The 20987-nt window shown below is 38.5% G+C and overlaps 1 protein-coding gene across 12 annotated transcripts in view; it reads left to right on the forward strand.

Moving 5' to 3' along the window:
• The window catches only part of LOC140466738 (pumilio homolog 2-like), a 127734-nt gene that overhangs the window by 98761 nt on the left and 7986 nt on the right, over positions 1-20987 (forward strand). For 8 of the 12 annotated variants that reach the window (XM_072562383.1, XM_072562281.1, XM_072562291.1 and 5 more), the window contains 7 exons: positions 5365-5649; positions 7449-7685; positions 8550-8817; positions 11922-12051; positions 13416-13550; positions 13688-13825; positions 19864-19989. In XM_072562383.1, coding sequence (XP_072418484.1) covers positions 5365-5649; positions 7449-7685; positions 8550-8817; positions 11922-12051; positions 13416-13550; positions 13688-13825; positions 19864-19989 — 1319 coding nt within the window. Of the gene's footprint in view, positions 1-5364; positions 5650-7448; positions 7686-8549; positions 8818-11921; positions 12052-13415; positions 13551-13687; positions 13826-19863; positions 19990-20488; positions 20533-20987 lie in introns of all 12 variants that reach the window. The other 4 variants (XM_072562302.1, XM_072562329.1, XM_072562337.1 and 1 more) reach the window with 2 other exon arrangements.

Raw genomic sequence — 20987 nt, forward strand, 5'->3', positions numbered from 1 at the left:
TGTTGCTGGAAAAGCACAGGAGGTCAGGCAGCATCCGAGGAGCAGGAGCATCAACATCTCAGTCGAAGTGGTGTCCTTCCTCATCTATATGTAAGGGTACTAGTGACAGTGGGTCATGTCTTTTTGTGGTTAGTTGATGTTTTGGACAAAAGTCCTTCATCGGGAATGAGGCTATCATCTCCTCTGCCCTGAAACAGCCGATCTATCAACATTACACTCACCTCCATCTACCTGCCACAGACTCACCTACCTTCCCCCCCCTCCCATTTATCTCACCACCCCCTCAGCTCTCAGCCTCGTTCCTGATGAAGGGCTTTTGCCCAAAACCTCGATTCTCCTGCTCCTCAGATGCTGCCTGACCTGCTGTGCTTTTTCAGCAATACGCTCTCAAATCTAATCTCCAGCATCTGCAGTTATCACTTTCGCCTCTTGATTGCCAACTGAACCTGCATGTTAACCTGAGGAAAATCCTGAACTACAACTCCCAACTAGAATTCCCACTCCTGATTAGCCTTTTTGCCATTCTCTGCCCTTCATGTTCTGATCAGTCATTTGACATGTAATCTTTATAAAATATGCTTTTTTCCCTTTGATTTACTCCTTTCCCTAACTTTGTTTCCAATGGAGTTTTTTTTTAAATTTCAGGAATATATTTATTCTGACTATTCTGCAATATTCCCTTAAATGTCTGCCATTCTGTATCTATTGTTGTATTCCATTCTGTATCTATTGCTGTATGCCCTCGCCTAGTTTGCCAGTTGATGTCAGCTTTCATGGTCACATAGTGGCCCTTATTTAGGCTTAAAAAACAAGCCCACTTCCACTCGTGGCTTATTTCAATGCTATTCCTTATCGCCATCCAAATTACTCTACATTCAGATCTCCTAACCGAGGTTATTTATATTATTGCACAAATACCATCCTTGATTAACAGTGCTATCTCTCCACCTTTACCCACCCTTCAGTTTTTCTTGAGTATCATATACCCCTGAATAATTCTTGTCATCCTGAAGCCATGTCTTCTTAATAGCTATAAGATCGTATTTTTTTTAACTTCAGCATGGCTACTAGTTAAGTTATTTTATGAATGCAGACATAAAGCCTTTAGTTTTTTGTTTTTTGTAACATCTAGTTTTGATTTTTGGTGTATTCCTAGGTTTTGCCTCTCTGTCACCTCCTGTCATTCTGTGACCCTCATTTCCATGTTATTACATCACCACTACTCCTTGATAAACTAAATCTTTCCACATATTATCTCTTGCCCGATCCATTATTTTATTTAGTAAACTCTCTATTTCTTTAGCTGTGTGGACCACAAGAGCACTGGCCCCTTCGTGGTTCGGGTGTAGACTGTCCCCACTTTTCCCAGTATGGTGCCAATGGCCCATGAACGAGAACCCACTTCTACATCAATTTTTAAGCCATGTATTCATCTCTAGTTTTACATTCACTATGTCAAGTTGCACGCAGCTCAGGTAATCTAGTGATTATAATCTTTAAGGCTATGCTTTTTAATTTAATCCCTGACTCATTGTATTATCTATTGCAGAACCTCTGTCCTTTTGCTACCTATGTCAGTGGTGCCTAGAAAGGCCAGGATCACTGGAACCCCACCCACTGCCAGTTCCTCTATAGCCCTGAGCAGATGTCCCAAACTCTGGCACCAGGCAGACCCTAATTCCTGGACACACTACTGCAGAGAACAGTAACAACCCCCCTCATTATACCATCACTTAATCTTGTATTAATTTTTGCTCTTGTACCATGGTGCCATGGCCATTTGCACATTCACCCTGCAGCCCCTGCTCTCATCAAAACAGGCTGAATGAACCTCAGACATATTGAGCAATCATAGCAGTCGACTTTCTTGCATTCCAGCCTCTAGCTCAAACTTAACACGTAATATGGATGTGTTCGTGTTGTATTTCAATTATCCACATACTGCAACTTAAACACATCATCTGAACTATCATCGTTAATTACTTCATTTTATATTATTCACTCACGTATGTTGCCTTTTAGATATTTTATTCGTTTTACCATCGAGTTCTACACTGGTAGAATTTAAGAGTAGGAAAATCATAAGTCACTTCTAGGATTCACCAAACAGCTTTTCCTACCCTGTGATGTCCTGAGACCAAGATAATTCACCTCTAACAGCAACCATCTCTTTGTGCTAGTATAACTCCAGTTGGCAGAGATTCTGAATGAGATCAGTATAAAGTGATGCTAAGCAAATGGTGCTCGAGCACAGTTGATGACATCTTCCATCACTTTTCTGATGATTCGAAGTAGACTGATGGAGCTGTAATTGACTGGGTTAGGTTTATCCTGATTTTTGTGTACAGGACATACCTGGGCAACGTTCCACATTGTTGGGCCAATGCCAGTGTTGTAAGGGACACAGCAACGCTGGAGTGCCAGTAGTATTGCCAGAATATTGTCAGGGCCCGTAACCTTTGCAGTATTCACTATCCAGTGCTTTTAACCATTTCTTGATATCACCAAGATAACTGATTTGTCTGGATAGGCTTGGGACTTCTTTCACTGGAGCGTAGGACATTGAGAGATAACCATATTGAGGTTAATAAAATCATTCAGGGTGTAGATAAAGTGAATGGCAAGTGGCTTTTCCCTAGGGTTGGGGATTTAAAGACTAAGGGGTATTTTTTAAGGTGAGAGGAGAAAGGTTTAAAAATACATCAAGGGCAACTTTTTTACACCAGTGGTTCATATGTGGAATGAGCTTCCAGAGGAAGTGGCAGATGCGAGTATAGTTACAGCATTTAAAAGAAATTTGGATAAAGACATGAATAACAAGTATTTAGAGGGATGTATGCCAAGCGCAGGCAGATGCAACTAGTTTAGTTTAGGATTATGGTCAGCATGGACTAGTTGGACCGAGGGGTCTGTTTCAGTGCAGTAACACTGTGACTGTATAAGATCAGAATTGTGGATGTTTGCTGATGATTGCACAATGTTAAGATACTGAAGCAATCCATGCCAAAATGCAGCAAGACGGTATCCAGGCTTGGGCTGACAACTGACTAACAACACACTCGCTGCAGAACTGCTACGTACTGCCATCTCGAATGATAAAGAGCAACTAACCATCATGCTCTGATGTTCAATGGCTGAATTGCTGAATTCTCCAGTATCGGCATCCTGGAAGTTGCCATTGACTAGAAACTGAACTGGACTCACCACATAAATACTGGCTGAAAGATCAGGACAGAGCTTAGAAATCTTGAAGTGAATAACTCATCTCCTGACTCACAAAACATTGTCCACAATCTACAAGCCAGAAATGTGTTGGAATGTTCCCCCGTATGCCTGGTTATGTCAGCTCCAACAACATTCAAGAAGCTTTGATACTATCTAGGGCAAAGCAGTCCACTTGATTGACAGCCCATTCATAAACATTTATATTCTCCACCACTGATGCACAATAGCAGCAGTGTTTACTATCTAAAGATGCACTACAGAAATTTTTCGAGGATCCTTAGTACCTTCCAATCTGGACATGGGAACGCTACTACCTACAAATTCCTCTTGTGGTCACTTATCATCCAGACTTGGAACTAACTCATCTGCTATTGCTGAGTGAAAACCATGGAACTTCCCTCCCTTTGAACAGCGTTATGAATGTATCTACACCAAACTTATTGCAGTGGTTCAAGGTGATAGCTGCCATCCTCTGAATTAATATTTTTTTAAAAACCTAAAGGTTGAACAGATTGAGTTTGTTGTCCATTGGAGTTTAAATGATCCTGAGTGGGTAGGATGAGGTGGAGACCAGGAGGATGTTTCATGTTGTGGATGAAGCTTACATAAGGTACACAGTTTAATAATAAGGTTTCGCATTTTCAGACAGCGGTGAATGCATTTAATCTGTGGAATTTGATTTCCCAGAAAGCAGTGGAGGCTGGGTCATTGAAGTAGAGTTTTGATGGACCATGGAGTTAAGGGGAGCAGGCAGTAATATGGAGTTGAGCCCTCAACCAGATCAGCTATTGAATGGCAAAACCAAATAGCCTACTCCTCTTAACTGTTGTGTTCCTAATATATTTTGTATTCCGTAGAAGTCTAATATATTGTTTTCAAGGTATAATATCTTGAACTGTGTGTCATCTATCAGCTGTGGCTGATCCAGGGCTTTATGAATCATGACTTCTGCCTCTTGTATTCTAGTCCTCTGAATATAAAGGTCAGCATTTCAGTAGCCTTTTTATTTACTCCTTGATATTGAAGGGCATGGATCATTGTTCTTGATGATAACTGTGTCCCTTTGTAACTCAAATGACCTGATCCTAATACTATTGTTTTAGTCCTCTTTGTAATTTTTCCAATGACCCTCTGAAATAGTGTCCAGAAATACAAGACTTTGCAAATAGGACCTCACCAGTGAGCTGCAGTACATTAAATATGCTTTTTATTGGTGTCATAATACTTTCTTGAAGTAATCCCACTACTTATTTAGTCATGTTAATAACATCGCATTCGCATTTTTAACCATTTTATGTAAATGATCAATAATCACATTTTTCTGTTTTATTTTCAATTTGTTGAAAGACCTCACTTTATAACATTTATTTTTCACTTTTGTGGAGGAAACAAGGAAGAAAATAATATTATAATGTATCATGCTCCTAAGTTTCAATGTGAAGCATCCTCTACATGCAACAGCACCCAGTCAGGCCCTACAGTGCCTATTAAGGGTGTATTTTGCATAATTGTTTTGATTATGTTCCAATTTTTTGCTTCGCTTGGGTAACAAATTAAATACACCATGGATCATTAGGGTGAAGTCCCTTTTAAGATTTTTAACATGGTATAATCCACATGGACCTTCACCCTTTTGATTTTTCCCATTGGTAACCTAGGCTTACTCCTATTGATATGTGAAGGATCCTTCCCTTTGAAGAATGAGGAAGATCCTATAAGGTGGGTAATTTTACGTTCTATTCCTATGCTGTCACTTAATTACTGAGCTTAATATGGTATTGCAGTTTGACAACACCACAATAAGTAAAACTGCTTAAATCCTTGCTTACAACTTTGGGGAGAGTGCCATAGTATTTTTGTGGACTCATTTGCCATTCGATCAGGTTTCTAATTTAACTGGAGTTGTTTTCAATGTGAGAAAGTTTGTTCTAACAGTACAGATTTCCTAATTTAGCTTTTCCTGCTGATGTTTGGTAAGTTTTCTATGAGTTTGCATGTTAAATATTTTCCTGGAATTTGGTATTACGATGGTACCATTTTGTTAAAATGCATTTCACTTTATGTTTAATTGAAGAAGAATGTCCGTCATATTATCGGTTCTTTTGTGTATTAACCCTTTTGTGTGATTCTGTTAAACAGCTGCAGCAGCTTCAGCTAGTGGGACAGCAAGCAATATAGCGGCAGCAGCAGCAGCAAATGGCCTCTTCCGTCCAATTGGAACACAGCAACAACAGCAGCAACAACAGAACAACAACTTGCAATCAAACTCATTTTATGGCAATAGCTCCTTGTCAAATAGTTCTCAGAGCAGTTCTTTGTTCTCTCATGGGCCAGGTCAGCCAGGCAACACATCACTTGGCTTTGGAAGCAGTAACTCTCTGGGTGCTGCTATTGGCTCTGCACTTGGGGGATTTGGATCAGCAGGTAAACTATTCCTGAACAATTTGTATGTTTCTATACTTAATTACTCAGAATCAACTGCTCTCTTTTGAGCTAGTGGCAAACACCAAATTTCTACTTTGTAATGTCTGACTAATCAGCAGGAGAAAATTGGGGTTCCAGCTAATTGGTAATAGTGATCAATTGGTAGAATGACTTTAAACATTAATTTTAATTAAAAATATATTTGTAACATTAATGTAAATGTCAACTGAAAATTATTGTTAAATTATATGTCACATTTGAGATGCAAATACGACATTTAACACTTGTCCAATGCCAAAATGTATGTATGTGAGAAAATGTGTAAAATGTTCTGTTGCTCCTCAACATGTCCAGATATTGGTTTGATTGCCTGTTACTAGTCACATTATGATGCTCCATTTTACCAAGGCTTGCTTAGGTAGATTTTGTGCTTCTACTACGTAGCAAATTTAAGATGTGTATGAAATATCATGGATTCTTTATTACATTGTCATGTTGTATGGTATACAAAGTTGAAAGAAAAATGCAGTGGAAGGTTATCCTGAGACAATAAATTTAAACAGTTTCTTAGTTCATGCGCACGCTGAGTATTGTACGCTTAAATGTTCCTAGATTGCAGTCATTAATGTCTTTGTAAGCAGAAAAAACCTACAGGTTTGTCCTTTTTCATTAATCCCAATCTCACTATCCTATCTCACTATCTTCAACCACTTTATTTCAATGATGCGTCTTGAAATTGTTTAAATTATTTCAGTGAATTCACAGGTCACCTAATTGATAAATCTAATATGTTCTGTATGTTTGACTTGATTACCTCCTCTTATTCCTTTTTTGAGTTTTTTGTCTAGATTTGCATTATCACAGCAATTTTCACAAAAATCAGAAACTCATCTTTTTCCAATCAGCTTAGGCAGTTTAGTTCATTTCGTTTGTAATAATATGAGACAGATAATTTTGGATGGTTGCCATTGTACACTGCCCAGGATACTACTTTTTCACACATTTAGCTAGCAAGATTTTCTGGATTCATGTGTTCAGAATTCCTTCCATTCATAAAATCTCTCTTGTTATTAATTACTGTTTTAGTTGCACTTAAATACTGCACTGTCATTGACTTAGCCACATTAGTACTTGGGTTTCTTTTTCTTATCAAGCTAATCTGTATCATGGTTCCTCTTAATGTGGTTTTCATGGTCAGCGGCAAAGCAACAACTGTTTCCTGCACTGAAAGGTTTAGTGATCCTAGCCTTTTCAAGAATCTTTGGAATGTGTAAAGATTTCTAAGTCAGTCATTTAGAAAAGTGGAAATTCACTTCATCTGATTTCCAGAGATATCTATCTGTAAGTATTTCAATGTAACAGGAGAGAAGCAAGGAATCACTCTCAGCAACTTATGGATTTCCACTTTTAAATGTAAATCTGTGGATGCCAGAGCTGTCCTTCAGTTTCACATTTGTAACGACAGTGAATGCTGAGAGTTTCAGTGTTATTACAACTGCAATTTTTGGACCATACAGTCAGTTGTTTATTCATAATCCATCGAGTCCTTCTAAATCTGATTTAAAAATGTCCATTCTTTGAAAGTGCTTCAGTTAGACATAAATCAAATAATCATTGACTTGGTTAGCAGATTTCCTGCTTACTATGGAAAATAGAATTATAGTAGATACCCCTGCCTTCACTCATGGACATGGATTAGTATATTTTTAAGAGTAAACAGTGTGAGCAGTTAACATGTTCAGGTATATGCAGTTACTCGCTTCATGCCTGGAACTTATTTTGCTATTTCATTCTTACAGTTAGTGGTTCTGGAAGCAGCAGTGTATCTAGAAGAGATTCATTGTCTACCAGCTCTGATTTGTACAAACGACCCAGTAGCAGTCTGGCTCCAATAGGTCAGCAGTTCTACAGTGGCCTAGGATTCTCCTCTTCGCCTGGTCCAATTGGCATGCCCCTTCCTAGCCAGACTCCTAGTCACTCTTTGACACCACCTCCATCCCTCTCATCGCATGGGTCTTCGTCCAGTCTTCATCTTGGTATGTTTGCTATTTAATCATGTATAAAAATGTGTTTCGACCAGGAATTTAGCATTTAGATGCTCAGTGGCTTAATGACTGGACTGTATCCTGTAATAGTAAACAACATGCTTTAGTGTTTAAACACTTACTGGTGTTGAGCATTTTTACACAAAACAGTGCCCTTCAGGTACTATTGACTTGGATTAAAAAAAGGAAAACCTAATATCCTCATTTTAACAAAACTTTGATAGTTTTGTGCTCAGTTCTACATATTCTGTCAGCAGAAAATGTTAAGCTCTGGTGACTAGTTTGTAAACGTAGAACTCTGCAAGATTTTACTATGAGAAACTAGTGAGCTATTGTAGTAGAATCACAACAAGGAAAATCCTCTCTTGCCATGTAAGAAATTTAATATATTATCAGAGTCTTTCAAATAGAAAGCACTTAAAAATATCAGTTGTATTGCTGATGAAGTTGATCACTTTAACATTAGGTGTGTATTTATTTCTGGTGCATTACACATACGTTTTGCTTGCTAGACTATGTATCACTTAAACTATACCAAGTACTGTATTTTGAATGCGCTCTGCAATTTATTTCCATATGAGTGCAATATATTAATTTTTATAGCTGTTTGCGAGTACAGTATAATGGGAATCTTAAATTCATGCAGTATGTTTTGTGTTCTCTTGTAAGAACATGATGTTCTTTAATGGTAAATAGTACAACTTTATGAGGAAAATATCTTTGAAGAAGCTGTTGTAAAATCTATTTTACATTAGTAAACATTATTGTAAGATTTGAATGGTCGTGAGAGCATTATATAGCAGCACTATCTTGTGTGTTTTTCTTTCCATTCATCAGCATATGTTTTTACTGCAGGTGGACTGACAAATGGCAGTGGTCGATTCATCTCTGCAGCCCCTGGTGCTGAAGCTAAAAGTCGCAGTGGGATTAGCTCATCAAGTCTGTTCAGTTCAAGCAGCCAGCTGTTTCCTCCTTCACGTCTTCGCTACAGTAGATCTGACATCATGCCTTCAGGTCGAAGCAGGCTGCTGGAAGACTTCAGAAACAACCGGTTCCCCAATCTTCAACTACGTGACCTGGTTGGTCACATAGTTGAATTCTCCCAAGACCAACATGGCTCCAGGTAAACCAATTTATAGAAATCGCTTTTTTTTAAATTAAATTCATGCTGATAACCTTAACCAATGTTTTTAATACTATCAGCATGAATTTTGTTTTAACCAGTTGGTATCAACAACCATCAATTGTGTTAGTGTGGCCTTACTTGGTATAGTCCCATGCTTCCACCCACCATTCTCTGATCCATGATTCTCAGTGAGTGCATGTATGTGAGAACGCAGGAGGCAGTGGCAAAGTGGTAATGTCACTAGGTGAGTAGTTCAGGGCTCTAATGGCTTGGGGATGTGGGTTTGAATTGCACTGTGACTGACAGTGAAATTTGAATGTAGTAAAAATCTGGATTAGAAAGAAAAGTGAGTAAAAACAGCAAGCCATATGATAACCATGCAAACACTGTCCATTGCCTTAAAATTTATTTGGTTCACTCATGTCCTTTGGGGGTAAAACAATCTGCGATCCTTACCTGCCCTGGCCTACGTGTGACTCCAAATCCAATGGCTTGACTCTTAACTGTCCTCTGGTACTTGTTGGCCTGGGCAGGGATGTCCATATCCATGATGAAATAGTTAAAAAGTGATCAGCAAAAGTATTAAATTAATACAATCATATAGTTCAACATTCTTTTGTCTCATTTTTTAAAAACAATTGTAATGCTAAATCAAGCATAAAGCACAAAAAATAGGCTATTCATCTGTGCTGATGTTTATAGTTCATATTGGGCCTCCTTCCAACTTCTTCATCTTAACACGCCACACCTGCTTTCTATTCGTCTCTCCAACAAACTTATTTAGCATTCTTTTAAACATTTCTGCTACTAGGGGGAGATGTAATGGTATTGTCTCTGGACTAGAGAACAGAGATCCAGACCAATGCGATGGGACATGGGTTTAAATCCTATCACAGCAAGTGGTAAAATTGAATTGAATTAATAAAACCTGAAAATAAAACAAATAACCATGAAATCATTTCCAGATGTCCAAAAAATGTCTGATTCCCTAATATACATTAGGGAAAGCAAATCTACCATCCTCACCTAGTCTGGCCTACATGTGAGTTGAAAAATGTGGTGCTGGAAAAACGCAGCAGGCCAGGCAGCATCCAAGGAGTAGGAGAATGCTGCCTGGCCTGCTGTGTTTTTCCAGCACATTTTTCAACTCTGGTACTCCAGCATCTGCAGTCCTCACTTTCTCCTAGTTGACCTACATGTTACTCCAGGTCCACTACAATCTAGTTGAAAAGGCCCAACAAGCTCCACAGTTCAAGGTTATTTCGTGATGAACAGCATTTTGTGACTTTGCTGAAGACACCTACATTTCATGAAGAATAAGGAAACTTAACTTCACCTGCCTTTTCTTGTGGTATGTTTCTCCTGAATTCCTAATTGGATTTAGATTCCTACAGATGTACAGCACAGAAATAGACCCTTTGTCCCTGCTGACCAGATATCCTAACCCTATTCTAGTCCCGTTTGCCAGCACTTGGCCTGCATTCCTCTAAACCTTTCCTCTTCAAATATCCATCCAAATGCCTTTTAAATGCTGTAATTGTACCAACCTCCACCATTTCCTCAGGCAGCTCATTCCATAAGCCCGCCACCTTCTGTGTGAAAAAGTTGTCCCTTAGTTCCCTTTTATGTCTTTCCCCTCTCACCATAAATCTATGCCTTCTAATTCTGGACTCCCCACCCCCAGGAACGTTGTCTATTTCTCTTATCCATGCTTCTCATGATTTTATAAACCTCTATAAGGTAGCCCCTCAGCCTCTGACGCTCCAGGGAAAACAGTCCTAGCCTATTCAACCTCTCCTTATAGCTCAAATCCTCCAACCATGGCAACATCCTTGTAAATCTTTACTGAACCCTTTCAAGTTTCACAACATCTTTCTGATAGGAAAAAGACCAGAATTGCATGTAGTATTCCAAAAGTGACCTAACCAATGTCCTGTACAGCTGCGACATGACCTCCCAAGGCCTATACGCAATGCTCTGACCAATAAAGGAAAGTGTACCAACCCCATCTTTTTCAATGATCATCATTGTTTACAACCTCTGATTTTCATGTGTTCCATAAATTGAAATAATTGTCTAATGCTTGCTTAAACAGATTTATTGATTATCTCGATCAGCCTTATACTTTGTCTATTTAGTCTTTCAATTAGTTTTCAGTTCTGGTATCACCCTTGTGAATCATCTTTGTACTTTATCCAATGCTTTTATACAGTTTTTAATAATGTGAAGATCAGAACTTGTTTACAGTACTTCAAGTTACCTCGGAATTGCAAATTTCTGGATTGAAATTTTATTTCAGAGCTTGAGCATAAAAATCAAGACTTGTGTTGCACGTTAGTGCTAAGGAGTTGCTGCACGGTCAGATATACTGTCTTCTGGATGAAACATCAGAATAAGATTTCATATGCCGGCTCAGAGTGAAATTGAAAGATCCTGTTGCGTTATTTTGAAGAAGAGCTGGGAGCTTATCTCTGGTGTTCCAGCCAGTCTTTTATCTCTCAAAATATCACAAAACAGATGATTGGCCATTATCAAATAACACAATTCAGTGCGAATTCGTTGTCATGTTTCCTATATGACAACATTGACTACAATTAAAAGACACTTCATTGACTGTAAAGCACTTTTGACATGTGGTTGTGAAATGTGCTATATAAATTCCAGTCTTTTGAATACCCCTGGTCTGCTTTTCAGTTATGATTTTCTAGAAATGAGCAGCAATGCTTGGTTTGTTTTTAAATGCCCTCAGTAAACTGTCTTGTTGTTTTCAGTGACTTGTATACCTGTATTCCTTATCTCCTTTGCCTACCTTATTATCTAAGAAGTTTGTGTGTTTGCTTTTTGCGAAGCTTACTTCCCACAGTCAAAAGTTCAAAGAAAGCTATGTACTTCATTGGTGATAGTACAAAGAACTGTTCTGTCCTCCAGTTTGAGAACAAGAGTGTATTTATTTGGGACAGTAACCAAATAAACTGGGTATCTCAGTTATGGAAAGAACTCTATTTTGTATTGGGATGAACAATAACTGCATTTTTTACAAAATCATTTTAAAACGCTATCAAGTATAAAGCTAACTTGATTTTCCTTTTTGGAATTGACAGATTCATCCAGCAAAAATTAGAGCGAGCCACGCCTGCTGAACGCCAGATGGTTTTCAGTGAGATCCTGCAAGCAGCATATCAGTTAATGACCGATGTATTTGGAAATTATGTAATACAAAAATTCTTTGAGGTAATTATATTTTCTGATACGTTACATGAAAATTAGACACACATCTTCAATGCAAGAGAGCTACCTCTGAGAATGTGCATCACCATCCTACATCACAAGTGCAACCTCTCCCATGTGCATCATTCCCTACTTAATGAAAAGGCACAAACCCTATAGCACACCAGCTGTAGTAGAAGGAAAGGTTAGCAAGTAAGTTGGTTTGAAGCTGGGCATAGTTATATCGTGAAATATTTGCCATATCCTGAGAACAAGTCATATGCTAGGGAGACCAGATTTGTGGCGCATCTTTTGTTGTACTGAAAAACTTATGAGACCTTTTTCCCATCTTTGAGTGGTATGTTACATTGGACACTTCAGATCCTTTGGTCAGTGATGATGAAATAGTGACAAATATCCAATTCAGAATGTTCCCACAATATTGCTGCTCTTTCTCTCCTCAATGGTAGATATTGCAGGTGGTGCTATCATAGTAACCTTACTGAGTTGTTGCAGTGCATTCTATAATTTATACATATTGTAGTCATAGTATGTTAGTGATGGGGAGCAATAAAAGAGCAAGCAATAAAGAAACTGATGTATCTTGGGTGACTTTAACTTGACTACATGATATTGGGACATTCAGCCGGGCAAATGGTCTGCACTGTTTGACTTGAGATTTGTTTATAATGAAGAGACTGAGGGAAGAGGAAGTGAGCTTTGGTGACACAGGACTTGCTTCCCCACCTTGTTCATCATATTCGCATGAACTCATGTTGTTCGTGTGACTGACCCAGTTAACCTTCTGGGCAATGGTGACCCACCATGTTGACGGTGAAGGACGGAGTGTCTATGGTGCCATTGAATCTCAGAAAGAGATAGCTGGGCTTTTCTTGTTGCAGGTGGTTATTGTCAAGTATTTGTATGCTTCAAATACTACCAGCTGCTTATGAAGCCAAACCAGGGCCATATTCAGCTCCTGTAAGCTGGTACAAACTGCTAAAGAATTGTGAATTCAGGTGAGACTGCAAACATCAGTCAACTGTAGTATTTTTAAATGTTTAATTGAAATTCTGGAATGGCATTATTCTGCAGATGCCTCATACAAAGAGTTGTGACAGCTTGTCTTCAACAACAGCAACCATGTTCTTGTTTTTAGTCCAGTTATATTTGCACTTAATGCACCTGATTTGGTTGAATAAATAAGTCAGCAACAGATCCAAATTGCAATAAACAACTGTTATTTCATCCATGCTTTCACTGGACTTGACCCATGATGTGCAACTGCTGTGGAGGTAGAAAGCATTGCAGCCCTTTGAGATATAGGGGCCAAACTTGTATATTTTAGCTTGACTTGAGACTTAATTGATTTATTTTAATATTTTCAGTTTGGAAGCTTGGATCAGAAACTAGCTTTAGCTCAGCGAATTCGTGGCCATGTTTTACCCTTGGCCCTACAGATGTATGGTTGTCGTGTTATTCAGAAGGCATTAGAATCCATATCAGCAGACCAGCAGGTAATTGTAAGTTTGAATAGATTTTTCTATACATTAATTATTAATAGAAAATTGAATAAAATAATTGTGCAGAAATATTATTGTTTCAGTGTTTTTTCAATGAATTAAATTTGTAGGTTTTAACAGTTCTCTCCTCAATGCAGAATGATATGGTAAAGGAGCTGGATGGTCACGTTTTAAAATGTGTTAAGGACCAAAATGGAAACCACGTTGTTCAAAAGTGCATAGAGTGTGTACAACCTCAATCACTCCAGTTCATTATTGATGCTTTTAAAGGACAGGTGAGCACTTTTTGTTGCTTTATGCCCACAGTTGCCAACCTCATAAGCAAGGAAACCATACCACATTGAAAACTATTTCATCTATGATTGGAAAATGTAATTTCAAATGTGCAGTTTTATACTTGAGAATGATGGTGGCATTACCAAACTTCTCTAATACTTCGCAATTGCATGCAGTTCCAGGTATTGAGCTGTGGAGTAAAATGGCTTTTTTTCAGTGGAATTAGAAAATGTATTGGGAAACTTCTCATTGTAGATGACCGGGCTAGACAGCAACGCGAAGCATGAAAATAGGATGTGACACAAACATCAGGTTAATAGGACAAATGAGAACCAGGCTGAAAAAGTTTGGAGGAGAAATGGAAAATGAAATCAGGCAGGCAATGAAACTGGTAGCAAAAAGGAATCTAAAATTGTTCTATAGATACATAAATAAGAACAGAATAGAAAGAGGATGGGTAAGGCAAATTAGAGAGCAAACGAAGGATCTACTCATGCATTAGTGAGTCCTTTGCATCTGTCTTCAACAATGATGATGATGATGCAGAAGTCATTGTGAACTGCGTGGGCTAAAAACTGACAATAGAAATGTTGGAAAAGCAGGCTGTAGCAGGACCAGCTGGGATCCATCCAAGGATACTGAGGGAAGTGAGGCTGAACATTGCAAGGGGAATGGACATAATTTCTGACTCATCCTTGAATATGAGAAGGGTGCCAGAGGACTGACAAAATTATAAATCACACCCTTATTGGAAAAAGGATGTAAGGATAAACATAACAATTCAAGTATGCATGTTTAACCACATTGATGCAAAAACTTACAGACAATAACCCAGTGCAGAATTAAACGTTAACAGTGGAATAATTAAGGAAAGTCAGCTTGGATTTGCTCATGTGAAATTATGTTCAACAACTAGATTCAGTTTTTGACAAGTTAAGTGACTGCTGATGTGCATATGGAGTTTCAAAAAAGCTTTTGATAAAGTGCCACGTAAGTAGACTTGATAGCAAAGTTGAACTCGACGAAATAAGCCGAAATGACAACTTTGGTATAAAATTGACCTGGTGGTAAACAGTTAATTTCTAGACTGGGGGAAGGTATACATTGGGGGGGGGCTCCCTGGGATATAGCATTAGAATCACTGCATTTCTTGATCTATATTAACATCTTGACATGGCAGGATATAATCTAAAAATTAACAGATAACACAAAACTTGCAAACATTATGAAGTCTGAGTAGGATATTGATAGACTTGTGACAAATGAAATTCAATATGGAGAAGTTTGACGTATATTTTTGTAAGAATGAGGAAAGAGTACAATTCTGAAGGGCTTGGGGGAAGTGCAAGACTTAGCGATACATGTATGCACAAATCTTTGAAGATGACAGGGCAACATGAGGAAGTGGTTAAAAAGACATAGCTTTGCCTTTATAAGTAGGTGTATACTGTACAAGGGCTCATATGTTATGCTAACCCATTATGTAGACTCTGATTCAGCCTCAGATGCAGTATTGTATTCATACTGGGAAGGGTGTATAGGCTTTAAAAGGGCGCAGAAAAGATTTGCTCGAGGTATTGATTTAAGAGGAAGCAGAGTTGTTCTACTGAGAGAAGAGAGTGTTGAAAGTAGATTTGATGGATGTGTCAAAATCATGAGTGGCCTAAGAGTAGATTATGGGAAACTATTTCTATTAATCAAAGGGCTTAGAGCCAGAGAACACAAAATTAAAGTGTTGGCAAAAGAACCAACAGTGATGTGAAAAACATTTTTTCACACACCAGGTAGTTAGGATCTGGAATGCATTGCTTAACATTGTTGTGGTGCCAGACTGTGTCATGGATTTGAAAGAGGAATTATAAAACACTTGATAAGAACAAATTTGCTGTTCTGCAGGAAAAGGACAAGGGAATGAACTGGGCAGGTTGCTGTTGCATAGAGCGAGTGTGCACAAAAGACGCTGAAAGACAGCTTCCTGTGATTTAGCAATTCCAAGATTGCTCCTAAGAGCAAATTTTTGAAAACGTTATTCCAGTTAGGAATCTCATTTGCTGTGATCCTAACAACATGTCCTATACCACATGAATAATAATGGTTCAAGAAAGCTCTTTGCCACGACCCGTCCAGGTCATTGGGGATGGGTAATAAATGCTGACATTGCCAGTAATGCCTCCCACCTCAGTCACAATGCAAGATCAAATCAGAATAACTCTTTTCCCATCATTTTGGTAGAGTGTCACAAATCATAGAAGGATAAACTGAATGAAAACAACCTTTGAAATAAGGAGAACAGCCCCAGTCTGTCCAATCTGGCTTTATAAGTGAAAGCTCTCAAAATTAGACAACATCCTGGTAAATCTCCTCTGTATTCACTCCACACCTCTCCTATAATGCAGATTCCAGAACTGCACTGTCTGTTTCTAGCCTAATTAACGTTTCATACAGTTCCAGCATAACCTCCCTCCTCAGCTAATAAACTCAAGTATAACACATACCTTCATCACCATTTTATCCACCTCTCCTGATACTGTAAGGGACCAGTGAGCATGCACACTAAGGTCCTTCTGATCATTGGTACTTCTCTGGGTCCTACCATTCATTCCTGCCTGCAAAATATCCAATGATGATTACTGTCTGCTTCTTAGAAGCCAATTTTGTATCCATGAGTCATGATTCTTTTCTCAGTCTGTTGTGTGTCACTGTATTTGAATATCTTTTGAAAGTCCATATGCATCTTATCAACAACATTCCCCTCATTAACACTTCCTTTTGTCACTTCAAAACATTTTGGCAAGTTAGTTAAATACAAGTTTCTCTTTGGAAATCTAAACTGGCTCTTTCTATTCTCTGTCTATACCTTTCTCTACTTCTAATCATTGTTTCTAGAAGCTTCTCCCCCACTGAAGTTGAAGTTAATTGTGTAATTGTTGCGCTTATCCTTGAAACCTTTTTTGAACAATTCTCCAGTCCCCTCTCTCGTACCTCTAATTTAAATCCAATTTTTTTTTAAAAAAACTGTAAGTTTTAACTGTAATATAGCCTAATGGTGACCATGTAACTGCTGTCAATTGTTGTACAAATCCATTTGGTTTGCTGATGTCCTTTTAAGGAAGGAAATCTGCCATCTTTCCCTGGTATACTCTCTGTGTGCCTCCACACACTCAGCAATGTGGTTGACCGTGAACTACCCTCTGAGTAATAAATGCTGGCCAAACCAGCAACACCCAACATCCCATGAATGAATTTTGTTTAAATGCTTAGATACAACTTCTGGTCCCAGTTTTCCACTTGAAGTACTGGTGTACTTTCCGAGACTGGTTCCTTTTCAATTTTGAACCCTTTAAGTGCTTTACTGTCTTACCATGGCCTAGCCTACATCTACATTCTTGGTAAAGACAGATGCTCCATATGTAAACACAGTGTCCGGAATTCAAGATGCTATTTCAGCTAAGGCCAAGTCAATACTTCACTTGACATAATTGGTCATACTTCCATCTCTGAGTCAGGAAATTGTTTCAAATTAAGTCCCATTCCTGAATTATATGAGGAGAATCAAGCCTGGTACTCCTATGCACTAGAGAATAGGTGTTCCTTTGTCAGAAGTGCTGTCTTGTTGATGAGACGTTAAACCAAGGCCCATTTGCCCTCTAAATAAAATAAAATACTGTGAATTCCGTAAATCTGAAACAAATGCAATGCGGGAGAAACTTCTCTCTTTCTACAGATACTCTCAAGCCTTCTGAGTTTTTCCATCTCCCCTCTGAGGTGGATGTAAGATATTGCATGGTACTGTGTTGCCAGGAGTTATCCCCAGTGAGCTGATCAATATTTTGTGTCTCAGTCAACATCAAAACTGAATATCTAGTCATCATTGCATTGCTGTTTGTGGGAACTTGGTGTGTGCACATTAGCCTTGCTTTTCCCACATTGCAGTAGTACACTTCAAAAGTAGTTCATCAACTGTTAAATGCTTTGGCATGTCATGAAGGCGTTATGTAAATTCAGATCAATTTTAGTTTGCTTAAAAGCTTAACATAATATTCTTTTTTATATGCCAAACAAATTGCTGGAGAAGCTCACCAGGCTTGGCAATAACACTGGGGAGAAAACATAATTAACGTTTTGTGCCTGGTTACTCTTCATCAGAACACTGAACTTGAAAGGTTAACTCTGTTTTCTCCCCAAAGATGTTGCAAGACCTGCTGATTTTCTCCCACAATTTCTGTTCATGTTTCAAATTTCCAGCATCCTCAGTTCTTTGTTTCATTTTTTTAATACTCTGTTCGTCTGTTGATAAAGCCAGGGATTCCACTTCTCCTTTCACCTTCAAAGAAATAATGAAATAGATATATAAAGCCCAACTGTTCCTGCAGCATTAAACTTACCATTCCGTTCATATTGCTGCTCTTCATACTTCCTACCAAAATTTATAATTAACTTTTCTCCATGTTAAATTTCATCCATCGTATAAATTAGGAGAAAGTGAGGACTGCAGATGCTGGAGATCAGAGCTGAAAAATGTGTCGCTGGAAAAGCGCAGCAGGTCAGGCAGCATCAAAGGAACAGGAGAATTGACGTTTCGGGCATAAGCCTTCTTCGTATAAATGCTTAGTTCACAAGTTTGTATCTTCTGCAAACTTCAAATTTATACTCATTATATTCAAAATCAGGCCAATAGTTCACATCAAGCAGAGCAGTGGAGAACACCAGTCTCTCTGTTTCTCCACCTAAAAATGAGCAGTTATCATTACTCTACCTTATGTCCTTTAAAAAGCAGTATTCATGTTGCTACTGTCCTTCAATCTGGCAGGTTTTAATTTTGCTATAAAGTCTGTTATTTGCAGAACTTGCTACCAAATACCTTTTAAAAGTCCATAGCCATAGCATCAATGATGGCACCCACTTCAGCCCCATCTGTTATTTTGACAGGGACCTTAATCATGCTAATCAAGCATAATTTGCCTTCAGGATGAATTTGTTTAATTTTGACTTTTTTTTAGCCATAACTTTTCAAATGGCTGATTAATTTTGTCATTAATAGTTAACTATAGAGATTTTCGTAGCCCTTGCATTAAGCCGGCAGGTTTGTAATTGAAAGATTTATGTTTCCTTTTATTGAGGAAAGGTGTGACGTTTGTAGTTCTCCAGTCCTTGGGCAGCTGTCTCTGAATCTGTCGCTGTCTGTCTCTGTCGTGATTTCTGTCTGTCTCACACGCGCTGTCTGTCTGTCTCTGATGCTTTCTCCCTGTTGCACGCCCGCCCTCTGAGTTGCTCGCCTGCTCCTCCCTGTCGCGCACTCAATCACCACCACCACCTCTCTTCTCCACCCCCCCCCCAATCTCTGTCTGTGTGTCTGTATCCCTCTCCCTCCCCTTTTCCCAACACCGTCTCATTCCTTGGAGGATTGGAAAGTTGTGATCTGAGCCTCTGAAATTTTCAACTGTACTTTCCTCACTAATTTAGGATGTATCCCTTCTTGCCAACTAACTTTTCTACTTTGAGGACTGTGAATCTTTTATATACTGTACTGCTTTTATCAATGAATAGAATAGGTTCTAAAGAAACACTTTGCCTTGCCCATACAATTGTAACAGAATGAGATTTGAATAATGGTTAGGGTTGGATGATCTAGTAGAACATTACTATAAAGTGAATAATGTCAAATCACAAATGATAAACTGGATTTAGATGAAGTTGAGGAAGCATTTGAGAAACAAAGTGCATGCATGTCCTGTAGTAGTATTTTACACACAATACATTTGAAGTACAGACACTGTAATGGAGAGACGTCATAAATAAAAACAGAAAATCCTGGAAATACTTCTGGCGGGGAGAAGCGGAGTTAATATTTCACGTCTATGCTTCTTCTTCATTATTTCCCTGAATTAACTCTGTCCTGGACTGTTGTTTTTCCCTGTTATCTTAAAGGCGGTTTCATGAAGTAATTATCTAATTTCTAAAATTTTAATTTTTTTCCCCCCTAACAGCAAAGTCTTGTTTCCTCAGGAACTTATGATTATTTTGTGATAAATTCCAGGTTTTTGTTTTGTCAACTCATCCTTATGGTTGTCGGGTTATTCAGCGTATTTTGGAGCACTGTACTCCTGATCAAACTCTTCCAATCCTGGAGGAATTGCATCAACACACTGAGCAGTTAGTGCAGGTAAGGTGAACAAATAATAGATGACCAAAATACAGCATGAATCCATTCAATCTATACCTTTCATTATAAACAAGGCTGACAAAATAATCGAATTTTGCTTCAATAGCATAGGATTTTGGAATCCTAGTCAATGTTTTGAGATCATATTCTACAGTTCTGTTCATTTGGAATCTGAATATTGATGGCAAATTAAATTTTATTCTCATTTTTCAATTATTTTTATTAATTGTTGTTGATCAGTTCTGAGGATCACGTTCTTTAATATTAATTATGTATCTGTGTTAAAAACAACAAACCATGGCCTTGGTTATAATTGTACGTGTACTGCATAGGATTTCTGCCATTTGCATTACAATATGTACAGCATACTGAACACATTTGTGTTTAGGAAAGGGAGCCTTGTATTTTGCACTTTCTGACATAACATGCACTACTTATAATCACCACCGACATCATCCATCCATTGTCTTTAACTCAAACTGTCTGCTTACCTGTGCAGAGTGCTCACCGTGACATGGTGCCAGTCATCTTTTAAGAAACGAAGTAAGTGATTTTAAGAAAAAGGAAAATACACAATATACAATGCTTAAAACATGATCAGTAATAATTTGCTAACATATATGCACATTTTAGTTTTGACTTAGACATGCACTTGTAGTATGGGTATATATCTATATTAATCTTTAACAGAATTGCTCAGAGCATGTTCTGCTTACCCACTCTGGGACTTAACACACTTTAGTTACTGGGGAAGTGCAAACAAAAGGCCGGCACTGCTGCCTCACAGCGCCAGGGTCCCAGGTTCGACTCCAGCCTTGGGCAACTGTCTATGTGGAGTTTGCGTATTCTCCCAATGTTTACGTGGGTTTCCTCCAGGTGCTCCGGTTTCCTCCCACATTCCAAGGATATGCAGGTCAGATGAATTGGCCATGCTAAAATGTTCATAGTGTTAGATGCATTAGTCAGACAGAAATGGGTCTGGGTGGGTTACTCTTCGG

The sequence above is a fragment of the Chiloscyllium punctatum genome, chromosome 3 (assembly GCF_047496795.1).
Source record: "Chiloscyllium punctatum isolate Juve2018m chromosome 3, sChiPun1.3, whole genome shotgun sequence".
Classification (NCBI taxonomy): domain Eukaryota; kingdom Metazoa; phylum Chordata; class Chondrichthyes; order Orectolobiformes; family Hemiscylliidae; genus Chiloscyllium; species Chiloscyllium punctatum.